Source organism: Chanodichthys erythropterus, chromosome 6 (genome assembly GCF_024489055.1).
Source record: "Chanodichthys erythropterus isolate Z2021 chromosome 6, ASM2448905v1, whole genome shotgun sequence".
Lineage (NCBI taxonomy): Eukaryota > Metazoa > Chordata > Actinopteri > Cypriniformes > Xenocyprididae > Chanodichthys > Chanodichthys erythropterus.
Window position 1 is genome coordinate 16,908,795 of NC_090226.1, and position 22,075 is coordinate 16,930,869.

The 22,075-nt window shown below is 34.8% G+C and overlaps 1 protein-coding gene across 8 annotated transcripts in view; it reads right to left on the minus strand.

Moving 5' to 3' along the window:
- magi1b (membrane associated guanylate kinase, WW and PDZ domain containing 1b) overlaps positions 1 to 22,075 on the minus strand; it is a 161,666-nt gene that overhangs the window by 55,956 nt on the left and 83,635 nt on the right. For all 8 annotated transcript variants that reach the window (XM_067388263.1, XM_067388262.1, XM_067388260.1 and 5 more), the window contains 2 exons: positions 4,979 to 5,098; positions 2,345 to 2,551 (listed from right to left, as the gene is read on the minus strand). In XM_067388263.1, coding sequence (XP_067244364.1) covers positions 2,345 to 2,551; positions 4,979 to 5,098 — 327 coding nt within the window. The remainder of the gene's footprint in view (positions 1 to 2,344; positions 2,552 to 4,978; positions 5,099 to 22,075) is intronic.

Genomic DNA, 22,075 nt, shown 5'->3' on the forward strand with positions numbered 1-22,075 from the left:
CATGAGGCTCTGGACAAGAACTGCATCCCAAATGAAAGCGGCTAATGTACTTTTGCTATTACTAATGGTTTAGAGAGTGGCACCCCCCCCCCCTCCTTCTCACTTCCTGTAAACTCTGCAGTGATCAAACACTATTCACACTCTCCCATACACAAATACACATACCGACACCTGGTTGTCTGACACTTTCCCACCCACACCAAAAAATAAAATCACCAACATCCCCTCAAATCAACAAGAGTGTAAACAGTTAAACACTTAACCTTCTTGGAGAGGTGAGGAATCTAAACAAATCGGCTCTCAACTACATTGCATGGCCCGCCTTACTGAATTGGCTGCTTTAAATTAAACCACTCTGCCAAATGAAAGGCGTGAACCTGTATGAATAGGACAGCTTATTGCCTATTTTAAATGAAGGGCCCTAGAATTAACTTGGATACTGAACATAATAACATGCAATGTAAAATATTATAATTCCCTTGAATTAAAATATGTGATTACAGCCTGAAGTATGGATTGGAAAAATGTCATAATGCTTACAAAAACCAGCTTGTTGTTTCAGGAGCAGGTACTTAATGGTATTTACATTCGTCTAGGGTGATTCGATCACAAGTCATCAGATGAGATACCTTGTAACGTGTCTCAAATGCCTCAAACACTATCTTTTCAAAAAGTTTTATATTCATCATCTAATAAATTAATACATTTATTCAGCAAAGATGCATTAAATTTATAATAATAATTTATAAACATTTATAATAGAACTCAAAATTTTCAAATTCAAATAAATGCTGTTCTTTCGATCTTTCTATAAATCAAAGAATCCTGAAAGAAATGGATCATGGTTTCCACCAGAAAAAAACAAAACAAAAAAAATGTTTATGAGCATCAAATCAGCATATTAAAATTATTTCTGAATGATTATGTGAAACTGAAGACTTGTGTGAGCTGAAAATTCAGCTTTAGCATCACAGGGATAAATTACATTTTAAAATATACTAAAATAGACAACATTTAATTTAATTGTTATATTTATTTATACTAATATAATATTTCTCAGTACTACTGATTTTAAAGGTGCCCTAGAACCAGTTTTTACAAGATGTAATATAAGTCTAAGGTGTCCCCTGAATGTGTCTGTGAAGTATCAGCTCAAATTTTTTTTTTATTAATTTTTTAACTGCCTATTTTGGGGCATCATTAACTATGCACCGATTCAGCGCGCTGCCCCTTTAAATCGCACAAAACATTTATAAAGACAATTCACAAATATCACTAAAAATATCATGTAATCATGGATCATGTCAGTTATTATTGCTCCATCTGCCATTTTTCGTTATTGTTCTTGCTTGCTTACCTAGTCTGATGATTCAGCTGTGCAGCTCCAGACATTAATACTGGCTCGTGTAATGCCTTGAACATGGGCTGGCATTTACAAATATTGGGGGCGTACATATTAATGATCCCGACTGTTAAGTAACAGTTGAGATTCACCTGTTTTTGAGAGGTCTTTTAAACAAATGAGATTTACATAAGGAGGAAACAATGGAGTTTGAAACTCAATGTATGTCTTTTCCATGTACTGAACTCTTGTTATTCAACTATGCCAGGGTAAATTCAGTTTTTTATTCTAGGGCACCTTTAATATATTTTGATCAAATATTTTGATCAAATATCTAGTCTTGGTGAGGATAAGAGACTTCTTCTAGCTTCAACATACACTCCCAATCTCACAGCAAACATGACATTTTGAAAGGAATGCACAATATTACTGTAGTGGTTCAGCTTTATTAACTTAACTTTAGTGTAAACCTCCTACTTGGATGGGAAAAATTTGTCTTGTTTTAGTATAAATGTCTACTGACTGATGAATAGGTGGTGCATCACTGTAGACATTCGCGATTTCGACTATCTTTGAATATGTTTAGAGCAATTGAATTTTATCACAAAAGCATTGAAACCTGTACTTAGTGCTGCCCACTTGTGATCAGATCACAAGGATATCAATACCTCTCATCGACCAGCAGCAGCTATTGCATGTAGAAATCTATTTCATAGACAGATGCCTTCTAAGAACAACACAAAATGTAACCCATTCAATACTCTGACACAGAGTGCGAAAGTTGGCAGCGCATAACTGTCGGATCAATACATAAAGACAGGGAGAGTCCATCTTGGTGCTTTTTAACACAAACAAAAACCCTCTGCCACAGCCAGATGGCGCTCTTTCCCCCTTCCTCCCTGAATCGTAATGGCGAAGGAAGAGGAAAGCAACAAAGAAGCATCACTCTTCCCTTCTCCCATGTGCCAGAAGGAAACGCAAACAAATCGGCTCACTGCTGACCTGTGAAGCTACTGTTCATTTCAGGAACCTCATCATCATCCTCAGTCTCTGTAGGCACTATTCCAGCATTTTGCATCTCATTGTAGGACTTGGTGCGGCGTGGGGTTGACTGCTGGGAACCAGGAAGGCTGTCTTGCAGAGCATCGCCAGTAATCACTTTCCCACTAGGGGGCTGGCTGGGCGGCTTGGGTGTTCCATAATAGTTACCTAGGCAACAAGAGGATATTACCAGTATTCAGAACAGGAGGGTTAAAGGAAATGCAAGACATGATGATGTGGGGGTTTTTCAAATGCTCTATTATGAAAATGACTGCTTGTCTTCATGAAGTTGATGCAACTTTAATGGGAGATAATGGTATCAGTGTGTCTGGACAATCAGGCAGTATTGTTTAAGGGCAATGAGCGTGCACAATGGACAGAGCTGTCTGCCTGAACAAAAGCACTCCACATCATTAAATGAGATTTAAATTTAGAATTCAGCCACGTTAGGCCGAGTGATCAACCTTAATATTAATTAAGAGATACCTTTTGATTAAAAACAACAGCAGCACAGAGTAGAAACAAACAAACAAACCAAAAAACAGATTTTAACTATTAACAAGATTGTCTTTTGTTACATATATCTAATGGGTGCATGTGTGCCCACCCTACCAGTATATTATATATATATTATATATATATATATATAGATAAAAAAAACTCTAAGTCCGTCTGACATTTTTCTTCTAAAGGGGTCATGCATTGAGAAATCAACTTTTCCTTGAGCTTTTGATATATAAGAGGTCATCATACTATAGGAATATCCTGTAACTTTCAGAACTGAAAACTTCCTTGTTAGTCCAATAAAAGCTTTTATTGACACCAGGCCCATTAAACGGCTGATCCTGGAATGTGCCTATCTATGATGTCATGATACCTTTCTATGAAACCTAATGCTAGGAATATGGTCATTTATTTTCAACAATGTGAAAGACTCAGTTGAGCTTTATTTAGTTGTATTTAGTACATTTCACTGTGAATTCTTTGGTAAATCAATCGCATTTCAGCGCAGGCTTTGCAAACATACTTTTACGACATGGACTCGACAGTAATGCAACAACATGTGAACAACCGTGTTAAGTCTAATGCCTGATCTGATATGTAATGCTCCATGTGTCAGTAAATCAAACCAGTGACTAAATGGTCAACTTCACATTGTTTCTCTTAGTAGGATGAAAATAATCCGTTATTATACAGTGATTAAATTATATAAAGAAAGCAATCAAAGAACGCTCCCTTTACAATCGCTGGAGCTGTCAAACAGCAAGAATTTATCAGTGACTCACATCAAAACTCAATTCAACAAATCTCTTAGTTACATCGAGTTTGCACTGTTAGTGACGATGAAAGCATTCGTTAATGTGCAGAAATTGAGTTGACGAGATCACTGTTTTCATGCATTCAACAACATGTCTGTGATCGGCTACAATGTTTATCACTGCACCTTTTCATGCCAAGATCTAAATATAATGCCACAGATATAAATGTAATGCTTTTCACGATTAGTTAACCTTGAGAGCTGTAATAGTAAAAATGTACTAAAAGTTTTTGAAAGAGTAATACTTAGCTGTTTCATAGGCAAAGATGTTAGCCAATCACAGCAGTGGGTGTTTACACTGTTTTAAGGGGCGTGTCTGTGAGATGGCAGAGCGTTCAAATAAGAGGGCTAAAATCAGGGTAGGAAATTATATCTTTTATTTCTAAATTATGACAATTTTTGATGTAAAAAGCATACTAAAATTATAAGTGCACCTCAGGAAACATAAAACAATAAAACAATGCAGTTCATGATCCCTTTAAATTAGCATTTTTATGATTCGGTTCAGTAATGACTTTAATGACAATGAAAAGGTTATTAGTCAGTTATTGAAATGTCTTATTTTCAAAAATGTCATTGATAAGAGTAAAATAAAAAACATAAAAATGCTAATTTAAAACAAAAATGTCAGACGGACTTTTAGATTTTAATTTTTTTTAAATGTTATGATCTCAAATAAATAAGAACTATTAAGCTTGTGCACTTTTCATAAGTCACTAATCAAATCAAAGTAAATTTGATTATGTAACTGTGTAATAAAGGTCAGACTTTTTTTTCACCATACAGAACAAACTAGTCCAGATTTTCCATCTCACAATCCAGTTACTGTGAGTTGATCTTGATCTATGAGCTTTGGTTTAACGTAACTAAATCTTTATATCGTTTGTATGACTTACAAAAGCAAATCCAAAAAGTTTTACAGTAAATAAAAGTAAATTCTCTATGTATTTATATGAGAAAAGCAGATGTCTTCATGGCAAGGATTCAATAAGAATTTGCATCCCGTAATGCATTGCTGATCAAAGGTTTCCAACACCTTCAATGATCTTTCCAATCATTTGCGATTATTGGGATTTAAAAAAAAAAAAAAAAAAAAAAAAATATATATATATATATATATATATATATATATATATATATATATATATATATATATATATATATATATATATATATATATATATATATATATATATATATATATATATATATATATATAGTATATGAAGGCTAAGCAAAAAGCATGTGTATATCTCACTCTATAGTCTGCAGTTTACCTTCGTAAGATCCAATCTCCAACAGTGTCCCAGTCTGTTCAAGCTTTAGAAACTCCTCCACTGACAAAAAATTATAATCTACTCCTGGCACCTCTCCGTCACGAGGACTGCGGGTCGTACCTGTGACAAGCAAAAAAGAAGAGAGAACACATAAGATAATGACAACATAAAACTGCTAATTTATGCTCAAAACCACATATACCACCATGTCTATGATTACCACCTACATCAGGGCCAACAACAACCACATGCTACAGTCTACAGGCTCCTGGAAGCCAATCGCTGGGTGTGAAATCAGTGTGAGAGAGCTTTGCACAGCTAAAAGTGAAGATGTTGTAACACCTTGATGATAATTGGTTGTAGGAGAGCAAAGTGTGCTCCCACCCCCACTGTATTGCTCTAACTACATATTAGATTAAAGTAGCTTTAGGGATCAAAGAGTCCATACGGCTGCTCTGCCTCCTCTATCGCATTCCCTTAGACCCCGTTTAGACCTTGTATTAAAATCTGTCTCTGGGAATGCAATCACAGTTGGTCAGTAATAAATACAGGTGTTAATATGATCCAAATGAATCCCAGACAATGGTAAAAGACCGGCTACTAATCTATCAACTTAAACAAAATGAAATTTTCATAAAAACATCTATAAAAAGTTCAAAACATGCAAAGATCTTCTCAATGTAATCTTGCTGTATTCATGATGGTTTCATATTATTTAAAAAACATGTTATGATTTTCAAGAAATGTTTCATTTTAATCACTATAAAACTATATATTATATTATATTATATTATATTATATTATATTATATTATATTATATTATATTATATTATATTATATTATATTATATTATATTAGTTTTTTATATTATTTGTGGTTTATTTATTATTTAACCTGATCTAAAAAAAAATTATAAAAATTTACTTGTCATAAAAATTTTCCTTATTAATATATATTTTAAATATTTTTATAATTTTACTCTAAGAAATAATAATAAAAGTTTATTAATATTAACTACTTGACACATTCTTTTCAAGAATTTTATTCTTTAAATTAGTTTTTTTCTTCTTCATAATATCAGGACAATTGTATCACCCTGACATTTCTGAATATGATATGATGTTATGATAATGATATGATTTTGATATGATATATGATATGATATGAGATATAATATATGATATATGATACATGAAATGACATATGATATAATCACGTAAAAAAGTGTAGTTTTTTTTTAAATATATTTAAAAAAAAAAAAAAGTACAAAAAAGGAGAGCTTCATGCCATTGTATAAACAGGGCATGGCATCACGTATTTCCTTGTTTCCTTTTTTTCTCTCCACGCATTCTATTCGAGTGGAGTCTGATAACCCTAGAGCATGTTTATTAGACATCATGATCAATCATAATATCATCCACACACACACACACACACACACACACACACACACACACACACACACACACACACACACACACACACACACACACACACACACACAAAGCGCTTTTACGGATGTGAAGTGCATTTGCCCCTTGCATTGTACCTGTAATCAATATCCCTGCTGTCATAAAGCATGTCTTGTCAACACAACTGTATTTGTTTGCACATGGACACTGGGGTCTTCTGCAGCTATTTGTGATGCTGAAGGTTAAGACGGTGGCCTGGCAGTCAACACGTGTCTCACACGCTCATCCTGCTGTGCGCTGTATCTCCCCATCACTTGATGGAACTGATGAATAGCTGATATAAATAGCACCCCGCGATGGGAGATGCTCTTTGGCAGCCATCTTAGTGACACTGGTGATAAATCAAAGATGTGATGATAACTCAGTTTTCTTAACAACCTCGCTATGTAATATTCTCTTTGGTTTACAGGCTCTATCGGCAGTGAGTATAGTGTAAAACACAAGCCCCAAAATGGATGCTGTGCAAAGCCTGTGTGTCACTTTAAATAGGAATCAGGTCTTTTTAGCCATTTCATTTAGATGTAAACTTCCATGAAATATGTTTTTTAGGAGCACAAAAATTCTGAGATCAAAAACTGAAAACAGCCTATATCTGCTAGAAATGTTTGAGCATATTTGTATTTAATTTCTCAAACGGTCACAGAATGTCATTTACGCACACTACAAATCAAAAGTTTAGGATAACAAGATTTTTTTTTTTTGAAGAAATGAATACTTTTATTCAGCAAGGATGCATTAAATTGATAAAAAAGTAACAACACTGGTAATGTTAAAAAGGATTTCTATTTCAAATAAATGCTGTTCTTTTGAACTTTCTATTAATAATAATAATAAAAACCCTGAAAAACAGCAGAACTGTTTTCAACATTATTAATAATAAGAAATGTTTCATGAACAGCAAATCAGCATATTAGAATGATTTCTGAAGGATCATGTGACACTGAAGACTGGAGTAATGATGCTGAGAATTCAGCTTTGCATCACAGTAATAAATTACATTTCAAAATATATTAATATAGAAAACAGCTCTTTTAAATTCACAATATTACTGTTTTACTGTATTTTAAGGTTCCCTTGGTCAGCATAAGAGACTTTTATCAAAAATATTACAGAATCTTACCGACACCAAGCTTTTGAATTGTAGTGTATATATTAATGCTGACAATGACCTAAAAAGTCATTGAAAATTTTTAAATCTCTTGGGTCAAATGATTCTATGGGCCATATTTTAATGATCTAAGTGCATGGTCTGAAGCATACAGTGCAGGTGCACTTAAGACATGTCAAGCACATGGTCCAAAAGGATGGTAGCTAAACTCTTAATGAGTCACGGGTGTGTTTAGGGCGTAATGTGCAATAAACCAATCAGAGTGTCATCTCCAATTCCCTTTAAAAGCCAGGTACACTTGAACCATGGGCAGATTGCCATTTACATGGCGGAATATAGACACCCTCAACCTGACGAGTCAGTTTAAATACATGTGTGCATTGTCACGATTGGTCAAATATTTAGCCAATTTCATTCGTCATTACTGCAAATAGGTAATTCTGATACATGCGATGACTATCCATTATGACATGTAGGCATTTTTATCTTTATGTACACAATAATAATCTTTTACATTAAAGGTGCCCTAGATTCAAAATTGTAATTTATCTTGGCATAGTTAAATAACAATAGTTCAGTACATGGAAATGACATACAGTGAGTCTCAAACTCCATTGTTTCCTCCTTCTTATATAAATCTCATTGGTTTAAAAGACTTCCGAAGAACAGGCGAATCTCAACATAACACCGACTGTTACATAACAGTCGGGATCATTAATATGTATGCCCCCAATATTTGCATATACCAGCCCATGTTCCCAACATTATGAAAGGCTTTAGACAAGGGCAGAACGACTGGATCTGTACACAGCTGAATCATCAGACTAGGTAAACAAGCAAGGACAATAGCAAAAAATGGCAGATGGAGCAATATTAACTGACATGATCCATGATAACATGACATTTTTAGTGATATTTGTAAATTTTCTTTCTAAATGTTTTGTTAGCATGTTGTTAATGTACTGTTAAATGTGGTTAAAGTTACCATCGTTTCTTACTGTATTCACAGAGACAAGAGCAGTCGCTATTTTCATTTTTAAACACTTGCAGTCTGTGTAATTCATAAACACAACTTCATTCTTTATAAATCTCTCCAACAGTGTAACATTAGCCGTTAGCCACGGAGCATAGCCTCAAACTCATTCAGAATCAAATGTAAACATTAAAATAAACACTGTACTTACGTGATTAGACATGCTGCATTACGAACACTTTGTAAAGATCCATTTTGAGGGTTATATTAGCTGTTTTAACTTTTAAAATTAACTTTTTTTATGTTGTTTAAGGCAAGCGTGAGCTCTTGGGGCGTGGAGCACCAGATTTAAAGGGCCACACACCCTGAATTAAAAAAATGCAGTTAAAAAAAATGAATTAAAAAAAATCTATGGGGTATTTTGAGCTGAAACTTCACAGACACATTAAGGGGACACCTTAGACTTATATTACATCTTGTAAAAAAAAGTTCTAGGGCACCTTTAATCTTACATAATCTTTTTTTTTTTTTTTTTCAATATTTGGAGTGTACAAGCATTGTGCACCCGCCTATAGGCACATATTACATTGTGCCCTTTAAATAAAAATAAAAAAAATACTGCAGCATTGACTTTAAACCAGGTTTTTGTTGGTCAATGGCGCAGTCATTTTCAATTGCCTCAAAATAGCAACACGCCAACAATGCACCTGAAAACACCTTGTTTTCAGATCAGCACGCCCATGGGCACACAGATGGGTGCAAGTGCATTTATTATTTAAACAAAGTGGGCACTGGACGTGAAAATGATAACTGCATTGGGCTGAAACTAGCAAAAAACACTTGCTTCGCACCTGGCATCGCATTGCGCCGGGTGTATGATAGGGCCCTATGTGTCTTGGAATGAACAATACTACAATATAGTCCCTTGTCTTCCATTGTTTGACAAACAGATTATCATACATGCTATTGGTTGAACCAGAAGTTCACTCAACTCAGACTGCTCAAACAAAAGAGTAACATTTTGAAAGCAATACAGATCAACAATATCATTTTTGAAGAAATCAATCCACTAACAATATAGCTTATAGCTAAATGTTCAGAGCATCACACATCACCTTTATGCAATGACTCGATGACAGTATTGATGATAGATTATACATTTTCATGCTATTCTTCACTTCACTATTTGAAGCATGCAATAATACACCCTAGTTCTGCTGCTCAGAACAATAAATAGAAAAAACAGCACTGATGCATGTACACTTTATACAACACGTACAAACATGAACCGATGTCACTACTGCAAGTAGAGAAAAATATATCCACATATATATATAAATAGCATGACTGTCACATGATGATATATTTTCTTGTTGCTAGGGACAACCCTTGAAGGATTCAATCCCTGAGAGCCTCATCTCTGATTTGTGAGGGGATCAATTTATTTCATATCACACACTATGCCACAGTGAAAATCAAGTGCAAAACAACCACAAAAATAAACACACCCTTTCAAGGCAAATCTCTGTTATTTACAGTAAGTCAGGCACCTGTATGAAGTAAACTTTTATATCAGACACACAACAGATTATCCATTTAAACCGGCCAGTCAACTTATTGCACTTGAAAAGCTGCATGTACCGTTTCATGCACATGCTTGATAAACATGCTGTGGGATACACTTGATACCTCAGATTTCTGACCATAAAAGCACTATGTTGTCAAAGGCTCTGCGGATGATTTGCAGTGATACGATACATTTTAGACTTAGTATTGCCCCTGAAAAGTATAAATAGCTTTTTTTGTCAAGTATTATGAACACTGAATCACTGATGCCTTTTGTTTGCGGTGTGATGTCATTTTGAACAATTTTCTTTTCTTCCTACCTCTGTATAAGCACAACACCGATTTGTGTACAGCGGTAACCTTGGAAACAGTGTATAACGCTGCTGTTCCATAAAGCCGTGTGTCCAGCAAAGTGTTTTTTCCAGCGGCTAGTGTACTTTTCCAATTGTTTTCAATGGGAGCATTGTGTTTTTTAAACGCCAGGGGCCTCATTTATAAAACTTTGCGTACACACAAAACAGGCCCTGAAAGTGCGGTATACATAAAAACAAACTTGACGGGAAAGTTTGCGCACCTCCACGCAAACTCTGACCCATGCGTATGAATATTTTGGAGACAGAGTAGTTTGGTGACACCGATGGTGAGCTGAGGGACTGATGGCAGATGAAGGAAAACCACTTTAAATCCTAATTATGAGTCTTAATCATAAATGCAGTGCATTTTCAAAATAACTAAATAAAAGAATGATTTAAACTTGCGTGGAAATCAAGTTTTCATTTTGATATAGGAATTTACATTAAAAGGTGCCATTGAACGTTTTTTTTTTTTTTTTTTTACAAGATGTAATATAAGTCTAAGGTGTCCCCTGAATGTGTCTGAAGTTTCAGCTCAAAATACCCCATAGACTTTTTTAAATTATTTTTTTTAACTGCCTATTTTTAGGCATAATTAGAAATGCGCCGATTCAGGCTGCGGCCCCTTTAATAGCTTGTGCTCTCCGCCCCCTCCCGAGCTCTCTACTCGATCATTGCATAAACAAAGTTCACACAGCTAATATAACCCTCAAAATGGATCTTTACAAAGTGTTCGCCATGCAGCATGTCTAATCGCGTAAGTATGGTATTTATTTGGATGTTTACATTGATTCTGAATGAGTTTGTTAGTGCTCCGTGGCTAAAGCTAACATTACACACTGTTGGAGAGATTTATAAAGAATGAAGTTGTGTTTATGAATTATACAGACTGCAAGTGTTTAAAAATGAAAACAGCGATTGCTCTTGTCTCCACGAATACAGTAATTTAACAGTACATTAGCAACATGCTAACGAAACATTTAGAAAGACACCTTACAAATATCACTAAAAATATCATGTTATCATGGATCATGTCAGTTATTATTGCTCCATCTGCCATTTTTCGCTATTGTTCTTGATTGCTTACCTAGTCTGATGATTCAGCTGTGCACAGATCCAGATGTTAATACTGGCTGCCCTTGTCTAATGCCTTGAACATGGGCTGGCATATGCAAATATTGGGGGCGTAAACACCAACTGTTACGTAACAGTCTGTGTTATATTGAGATTCGCCTGTTCTTTGGAGGTCTTTTAAACAAATGAGATTTATATAAGAAGGAGGAAACAATGGAGTTTGAGACTCACTCTATGTCATTTCCATGTACTGAACTCTTGTTATTCAACTATGCCGAGGTAAATTCAATTTTCAATTTGATGGCACCTTTAATATTAAACCACTGGAATTACCTTACGCAGAAGTTAAACAAAAATTATATGAATTTCAATCACTTTTCCTGTAATTTAATGACAACGAGGAGCAAACTAAACTGCAGATGTTATGACAAAATATTTTAGTGAATATTTAGGATACAATTTGAGGGAAAAAAAGTGAGTAAGATTTGCATGTTTCCTTTTTATAATAGCCAACTTTGTCAGTGACGTGCCGAGTCAGACAATTGTATTTACACGGCAATAAATAAGTAGGCCGATCTCTTTCTACCGAAAATAGCTATAAAAATCCTAAAAGATATGTTCACCTTATCAGTAAAAGTACATAAATTTGATTCGAATTTAAAAAATAAATAAATAAATACTATTTGGCCAGTGGAAGTGAATGAATCAACTCTATTCTAAAACTTTATCTGAAGTATTTTATACAATTTTGTTTTTATGGATATTTTGATATATTTATTCTAAAACAAACAGGATATTGGATGATTTTATCAATGTAATGTGTATTGCACAAATGGCATTTATAGTCCGTATCTAATATTTTCCAATGTCTTGTATATGACGGCGTTAACCTGGTGTCACGTGGATGGGAATATGCATGGAAATGATATGCAGATGAGGTTATGAATAGCAAAACTAAGTGTCGTAAGCTCCATATATGGTGATTTCGGGAAGGAGACAGGGTGGAGATGCACGTAAGCACAATCTTCTGCTGACTTGGATTTATAAAGGGATTTTTGCGCAGGCGTACGCATGGTTTTATAAATCTGATTTTTTTTGTGCATATGCAGAATCTAGCTTTTGCGCATACGTACACTTTTAGGATGAAATTTACTCAAAGTTTTATAAATGAGGCCCCAGGAGCGTAACGAGGTGCCAAGCTCTATTTTACACTGAAGCGCTGAACTCTCAGCATTTTTTAACGGTCACCTCGAGCTGAAGAATGATCAACTTTGGGTAAACTGCAGTGCTCATCACAGTCACTTTTTACCCAGCCGTCCAATTACAGTGGAGGAGGGGCGGGACAAATACAACATCGACCAACCACCACATAATCGTGATTTTACAAAAAAAAAAAATCAATTCAACATCTGGTTTGGTACCTCAACTCCATGACTTTTTTGTGTTTTTTTTTTTTTTTTTTTTTTTCCCAAACATTTAAATTAAAAATTTATTTGAATCTACTCAAAAGAACAAATGTCTTACAAATCAAACAACATTGTCTATATTACATAATAAATAAATACTATATATTATAGTATATCATATTTTTCAAGAAAAACATTACTACAAAAATATACACTAAAAGTTTGGGGTCGGAAAGAAGTCTCTCATGCTCACCAAGGCTGTATTTGAGTTTTTTATTTGATCAAAAATACAATAAAAACAGTAATATTGTGAAATATTAGTACAATTTTAAATAACTGTTTTCTATTTTAATATATTTTAAAAATGTAATTTATTCCTGTGATGCAAAGCTTCAGAAATCTGATTTGGTGCCCTAGAAACATTTCTTATTATTATCAATGTTGAAAACATTGCTGCTTAACATTTTTGTGGAAACCATGATGCATTTTTTTTTTTTTTTTTTCTTCAGGATTTATCGATAAATAGAAAGTTCAAAAGAACAGCATTTATTTGAAAGAAATATTTATTTATTTTTAATATTATGTCTTCACTGTCACTTTTCAACAATTTAATGCACCCTTGCTAAATAAAGGTATACTTTTATGTCTTTTAAAATAATGTACTGATCCCAAACTTTTGAATGGTACTGTATGTTTACTACAGAAATGTCCACAATTTTCACTACAATTTTTAATATTTTATTTATTTGCATGACTTTTACACAAAGTAAAATTTCTTGATATTTCCAGTGGAAACCCTGAATTCAATTGTGAATGGCCTTAATTATCCCTGGGTGTACATGTGACATAAGCACACTGTGTTTAGCAAGAATAAATTACAGTATAGAGTACAGTACACTTCTCTTTACAGTCCTTTTTTTTTTTTTTTTCAAACAAAGTCAGCACACCTTGATGCTGCTGTTAATGCACTTATTCTAGACAACTGAAAGCTCACAGGGTGCCCAAGTACTAAATGAACCAAAGGTGAGGAGCTGTGACAACAAACATCACAATCTGCAGCTGTTCGATCCCGGCCTACACACACTCATCAGTTGTGGGTCAGTGACTATGAACAGAAGGGGTTACTGTTGCCAAATGGCATGATCCAGGGCCCAAAAGAGAAACAATTACCTAATGGGGGTTTACAACCCTCTGCTAAATGATAACCCCCTCACTGACACACACACAGCTGCGTCACAGGCTGTAGCTGCTACTACATTGCCCGGTCTCTGTATTTCCAAGCAGTAAAGTGTATGTGTATGTGCGGCTGGACACATTCTCTCTCTGGAAAAGAACAGTGGTGCTTCACAATGAATCAGCATCAGGAGTTCCCACAATGCAGCCTGGGAACATGCAACATGTGCACTCAAAAATCACATCAAAGTGACTATAATTATGTATTATGTACTGTATATGGAGTGTTTTCTATCAAAGTCAGTTTAAATAAAAAAGAAATGTATTGTGAAGTAACCGTAATGTCACAATTATCACCTTATTTCTCACAATGCTACAATTTTACATTTGTTTCTCATTACTGAAACTTTATATTTTGCGATTGCGAATACATTTCAACAGGGAAACCTTAAAGATCCATCAGATTTCACATGTTTCACATTATTATTTTATGGAGGTGATTGTAAAGCATCCTCAAATAGGTTGTTTCATGGAAAACAGGATTTTCCCTGCATGCACTTTTGATATAAAAGACCTCGATAGACTACGGAAAGCATTCAAAACTCAAAGAAACTACGATGCAAAAACAGGTCCTTCTGTAGTTGTCACAGTATTGATGTAACAACCATGAGGGCATTAACATATTACCGCCCACATTTACACATCAACAGCTATTCAGTATTCAACAACATGGCCTGTCCTGATGAATGCAGTGTGAATTACACCAGTAGTTTTCATATGCAAAGAAGTTAGCCAATCATAACAAAGGTCATTTACATTTAGATGTCTTATATAAAGGTAGAGTCTCTAAAAACCACCCATTTAATTCTAATGGTCACAGAGAGGGTGCAAAATGGCCAGGTAAAGTAAAATTAAAACTGTTTTGGTGCAAAATCCTTAGCTACATTATAAGTGGATGTCAGTGAAAAATATCCAATGACTTAAAGGTGAAGATGAAATGAATCCCTGTGGTTTTCAGTGAAAAGAAAGGCACTCTCTTCTTGTTCTAGGTGTAGTCAAGGTCTGGCAGGTCTGGCTGAGATGTTGACATGCTGTCTGATTCTGGATCAGTCTGTCAGGCAGTAATCCCCTTTAGTCTCAATGTAGCTTAAACCTGGCTGAGCTGTTGACTGAGATTATGACTGATTCTGGATCTGTCTGTCATGCTGAATGGCATTTCTTTAGCTAGCGTCAGTTTGGGTAAATTTGGGTACACACAGCTCCCTTTTTGTCCGCATGGGGATTCAAAGAGTAGATTAAGTGCATAATTTAAATATTGTCTCTAATTTGAATATGTAGAAACATTAAAAAAAAATAAAAAATACTCACCCTCAGATTAAACACAAACTATTTTTTTCCCCTTCTGTGAAAAATTTTTTTTTTTTTTTTTGCAATTACAATTATGGATGTACCCGAAATAAAATTCTGGGTGATACGATAAAACTATAATTATTTGTCCAACAACCAATAAATGCTGGATATAAAAAAAATCCTACACTATTTTGTCTAAATAAAATAAAATCAATCATTTTAAATGCTACAACATTGTAATATGCATTATGAAAAAAGGATATTCATTAAGACTTTTACTAAAGATTATATTTATTATTTTAATTAAACTATGTGTTTTTAAAGTGTTTAGACTTTAAGTGAGTGTTAGATGATGACAAAGGTAATATAAATGCAAAAATAAAGCAAACAAGCATAGAAAATGAATTATCCAATACCGATTGATATATAACCCACATCAAGTGATAAACTAAAAAAAGAATCTCCAATATAACATAGCACTGTATTATCCATTTCAAGTTACTATGGACGGGGATTGAATAATTCAAGCTTCAAAAAGGACACATAAATATCATACAAGTGTTTCATTAAACTCATGCACTATATTCCAAGTGTTCAGAAGCCATAGTTTTGTGTGACGAATTGAAGTGAGCTGAACAGGTTTAATCTGATTTGTGAACAAATCATTCAGACCAGTTTTCAAACCAGATCAAATGTTCCATTGATTCATTGAACATGCCAAAATGATTCATTGAAAATCTTGTTCAGTCTGTCATATGACTTCAGAAGATTTGGAATCAAGCACACAATTCTAGACTAATTTTATAATACTTTTATGGTGCTTTTTCCTCAAAGCAAGCACATTCTTTAAAATTACATCCCATGTATTCCATGGAAGAACCAAAGTCATACGGATTTGGAACGACATGAGGGTGAGTAAATCGTGACAGAATTTTAATTTTGGTGGTGATTTAATCCTTTAAGTGAACATGTAGTTAAGGACAAGGACAGATTCTGAGAGCTGTGAACGGAATTGAAATGAGTGCAGTGATTTGGCAGTAAAAACAGAAGCTCATTCATTCTTAATGAAAGACTGGTCCCTATTTTAAGGTATTTCTCCTCAAGTGTCTCAAATGACAAAGTTTCAAGATTTCTATGCCCCCAAAAAGTGATATATATATATATATTCATTCATTCATTCCACGGTGTGCTACATTACAATTCAGCTGTTTCCATGCCAGCTCTGTGCCTTATTTTCCACAAAATGGAGCCTGATCTCTCTAAACATCTTTGCATATGACATAAATACATTCTGTGAGTAAAAAATAGCTGCATTGTGAAGTGCAAAGCCAGCAAGGAGTTTGAAAACACCAAAGGCAGACATATTTAACATCACACATTCTAAAATACATCAGAAAAACAGCAATGCCATGTGCACATCCAGCACACAAACAGGCTCTAAAAATAGCCGTGTCTGATAAATCAGTTTATTTTTGCGGCTGAGGTTGCAGGAGCACTGCAGCACCCAGCGATGTGTTCCTGAAGTTCAGGCTTCTGATATGACCTACATTCAAACTTCCTTGCCTGGAGAGCAAGGAGTTCATACCAGTTTGGAACGACTTGAGGATGAGTAAATGATGACAGAATTTTCATTTTTGGGTAACATAAAAACATAATACATTCTGGTTTTACAAAAACATTGGATGCCAAGACTATTTCATGAGCACAACCTTAGAATTGCTATTTTAAAATCAGTGAAATAATCTGAATGGGATATGCACTGACCCTGGTCAGTACACTGTAATTAACAATGCTACAAGAAAAGAATCTGAAGAGTTCTGCTCAGACAAGCTTCAACTTCCTTTGAACATCTCTTAAAGCCGTAAAACACCAAGTTGACATCAAAGACATCACTAGTGGTGAGAAAAGACGACTGTGTTGTCACCTTATGTCAGCAGCGTCTCGGCCAAAAAAGCTGCGCTTAAATACACAGCAAAGACTACAGCTGAATGTCAACAAGCATGTGCGTTCTCAGTGTAAGAAAATAACTGACTATATCAGCAGTGGTGTTGAGAGTAACGCATTACAAATAATGCTTACATAATCAGATTACTTTTTTCAAGTAACAAGTAATGCAATAATTTGAAATTTACAACAAAATATCCAAGTTACTTTTTCTAATAAGTAACACAAGCTACTTTGTTTTCTCATTTTATTGACTGACAGCTCTCCTGTCCCCATGTTCAGAGAAATCAGGAGTGCAGAGGCGTTGTGTGTAAACATGATGGTTATTCTAGACTAGTTTCTAGACTAAATGACTATAAATGTTTTATGTAAATTCTTCTATATTCCAGAATGGCAAAACAGCTGAAAGGCTTGCTTATGTGAGCTGCGCCCTCTACTGTAGACGTGAATTTACATTTCCTTCAACATGAGGCTTATTCATTTCACTTTTGGTGTGAAAGGGCCTTTACATTTCCCAAAAATAGAACTTTTTTTGTTGTTATAAAAACAAACAAACAAACCCAGATAAGAAAAAGTAAAGCAAAAGTAATGTAAAGCATTACTTTCCATAGAAAGTAACTAAGTAACGCAATTAGTTACTTTTTTAGGGCATAACGCAATATTGTAATGCATTACTTTTAAAAGTAATTTCCCCAACACTGATCAGCAGGTATCAATAGTCGTAAAATCATAGATTGCAGATATGCAAATCATAAACAAAGCAGTGCTTGCTTTCCATTTAAAAATATAAATCAAGCTGATCACTTTCTTCATTCCAGGCAGCTCATGTTGTTATGAAAATATTAGCATATTTGAGTGCTCAGGTAAAATAAGCACTAATAAAATTAGAACAGCCTTTCTCTCTGTGCCATCTTGATTTCTTTGCTTGCTTTCATCACTTGTTTTTATTCTTGTGCACTGACTAAATTCAACAGCCAATCAGAGCGATCTCTCTCGTGGCGGCCTCAATGCCGATTCATGCCGATGTGTGGCACACACTGCATAAACTATTCCTAAAGATGCTCACCTTAGGGATGGTGTGTCACAGCCCTTAAAGGCAGGGTAGGAGAAATGTTCCAGAAACATTTTTTGTTATGCTGGTTGAAAGTTTATTCACATCCTGATTGCAATCACTATGTTAAGTGGTCTAAATGAATTTATATTATATATATATATATATATATATATATATATATCGTCTGTGGAAGGCGTAGGACCATAAAATGTTCGTCCAATCATTAAATTCGGTCCGAATGCAATGATACGATGAACTACCTGCCTGTCAACGTATATATGTCCATATCTAGTGATTGACCGATATTGATTTTTTAGAACAGATACCGATAATTTTTGTGTTTATGTGCCCGATAACCGATATGCAGAACCTACTTCTGTTTTTGACACGATTACAACATCACTGAACTGAACAAACCATTTTATTTATAACAATCACTCCCTCCTTGCATAGAAAACAAAACAAATTTTATTTATACACCAATATATTTTGTTAATTTTAAATTTTACAAAAATAATTGTATTTATAAAAAGCATCAGCAGCAATACTAATGTTAACAATAAGCAAAATAAATGTAGAATGTCTAATGTTTTCAAATGGAGAAAATAAATTAAAGACAGGAGTCATATCAACTTTGCAGAAATGTAATACTTCATTTTAGACTACAGTTTCAGTAAATTTATAATCTGTTTAATAGGCTAAAGAGTGAAGAATAATGTTAAATAACTGAATAATATTCTCTGTAACATTAGAATATAACACAAAACATCGTATTTTATTGCATTTCTCAACTGGTATGTTATATCAGAATTATTAATAATGTTTTTGACGTTCTAGATTATGAAATATCTGCTGACAAAGCGCTGTTTATCTATGCATTTACCCAGAATTATACTCAAACTGCGATCGCTCACGGAGATAATAAATAATTAATTTCCACAGGGTTGTGTTTACTTGGATGTTTATTAGCAAATTAATGGTTATATAGTAAATGCTTATATAATTACTGTGTTTTAAAAAAGTGAATCTTGTTAAAAGTTACATGCGGTGGCTGAGCATCAACAAATTTTGCTGAGTGAACAGCAAAATGCAGACGACTTCATGAGACTAATGATGAGCATAGACAACAGAGAGAGAATTAAATTCAGCGCTTTTATTTCCCAACATGTGCTCATTCATGGCTGTATTATTTAATTCATGCAAAGTTTATTGGGACAGGACATGACAGATTATCTTAGGCTACGTGACTCCATGAGCTTGTCTCTATTTCTTAGAGACAAGCTGCATAAAATACCTGAAATGTAGATGGTTATGTAACACATCTAATTTGTGCATTAATGGCTGTTATGTTATATAAAGTTTACTAATTACAGCAAAGCAGGTAAGTATACTTTACCTGTGCACGCCATTGTCTTGTCTCCCCTCAGATGCACTGTAATGGCGATCCTGTGCGCAATTCTCAAAACACCCACAAGATGGCAGTGTTTATCGGTAAATCTGATATTACAAAACCGATATCTGATTAAAATAGTCTGATTTCCGCACACCATGTTCACGCAGACATCACACGTCATCAGTGCATTTCATGCTATAGTTAGACAGACGTCAGTCGCAAGAACCGAAACAACCAAAACAATGAGCTTATGCTGCGTTAACGCCATAACTACGATAATTTGGAAAGGATGGAAACCTGTGACGTTATACTGTATGTGACTCGAATTCATGAAGTTCAATGGAACACTATCAACGTCAAAATGAATCTGCAGCAGTCAGGTGGTACAGGTCAGTGCTCTTTAAGTTGTTTGCGTTCATTATTATTGTAATGTCCTGTGCTTTGAGACATGAGGTAGGTTAACGCCGTCTATCGTGATGCTTTTGTTTGCTCCCTTCTGTACGCGTTCATGGTTTTGGAGGAGGCATGGCTTTGGAGACGCTCTAAACGAAGGGTAGGATCTTATGTTTTCAAAGCTAGCTCGCTATTGCTAGCCTCTCTGAAAATGACCTACCCTACATTTAAGCATTAAAGGGATAGTTCACCCAAAAATGAAAATTTGATGTTTATCTGCTTACCCCCAGGGCATCCAAGATGTAGATGACTTTTTTTCTTCAGTCGAATGCAAATTATGATTTTTAACTGCAACCGCTGCCGTCTGTCAGTCAAATAATAGCAGTGATTGGGAACTTGAACAATAAGAGTCGAAAAAACTTCCATAGACAAATCCAAATTAAACCTTGCGGCTCGTGACGGCACATTGATGTCCTAAGACACGAAACGATCGGTTTGTGCGAGAAACCGAACAGTATATCATTTTTTACCTCTAATACACCACTATGTCCAACTTCGTTCAGCTTCCGGCTAGTGAGGTCTGATCGCGCTCTGACAACGGAAGTGATGTCTCGCGATCATTGAAGTATATGGGCGAGACATCACTTCCGTCACCAGAACTCGTTTTTTGACCTCACTAACAGGAAGCTGAACGAAGTTGGACATAGTGGTGTATTAGAGGTAAAAATTATATAAATAATGTTCGGTTTCTCGCACAAACCGATCGTTTCGTGTCTTAGGACATTAATGTGTCGTCACGAGTCGCAGGTTTTAATTTTGATTTGTCTATGGAAGTTTTATTTACTGTTATAGTTGAAGTTCCCATCTACTGCTATTATTTGACTGACAGACGGCAGCGGTTGCAGTTAAAAATCATAATTTGCGTTCGACTGAAGAAAAAAGTCACCTACACCTTGGATGCACTGGGGGTAAGCAGATAAACATCAAATTTTCATTTTTGGGTGAACTATCCCTTTAAGCTTTACTGACCCACATGTCTAGGAAAGATTCCTTCAGCTTCGTTGTCACAAAACAAATTGCTAAACACGTTGCCCTTTGAAAACACGATTTTTACATATTTCTGGAAAAAAAGACAATGCCCATGCAAAAGTCACTGCATCAATGCTATATGGTTGGCAAGGTGTTGCTAAACAGTTGCTAAGGTGTTCTGAATGATTTTTACCACTTTGCGATGAGATTCCCAGGGTGTTCTCTGTGGTTGCCAGCTGGTTTCTTATTGGCCTCTTATTTGCTCTTCCGTGTTAGTTAGTCTGTTGAGTTTCTCAACATTTTCAACTCAAAGGCCCCAATTGTCCAATACATTATTTGAAGGCCCCCCCATATAGGCTTTACTTATAGTACACTCTAAAAAATGTTTGGTTAAAAACAACCCGAGTTGGGTTGAAAATGGACAAACCCAGCAATTGGGTTGTTTTAACCCAGTGGTTGGGTTAAATGTTTGCCCAACATGCTGGGTAGTTTTATTTAACCCAACTACTGATTAAAAATGACTATATGGCTGGCTTAAAATGAATCCAAAATAGGTGAGAAATTAAAAATCAGACATAATTACTAGAGGCAACAATAATAATCAAAAGGTGTACATTTATTAATAAGCAATTTAATAAATGTTAATTGTTTAATTTCCAGCATATTTTGGGTTCATTTTAAGCAAGCAATACAGTAATTTTTATACAACAGTTGAGTTAAATAAAACTACCCAGCACATTGGGCAAACATTTAACCCAACCACTGGGTTGAAACAACCCAATTTCTGGGTTTATCCATTTTCAACCCA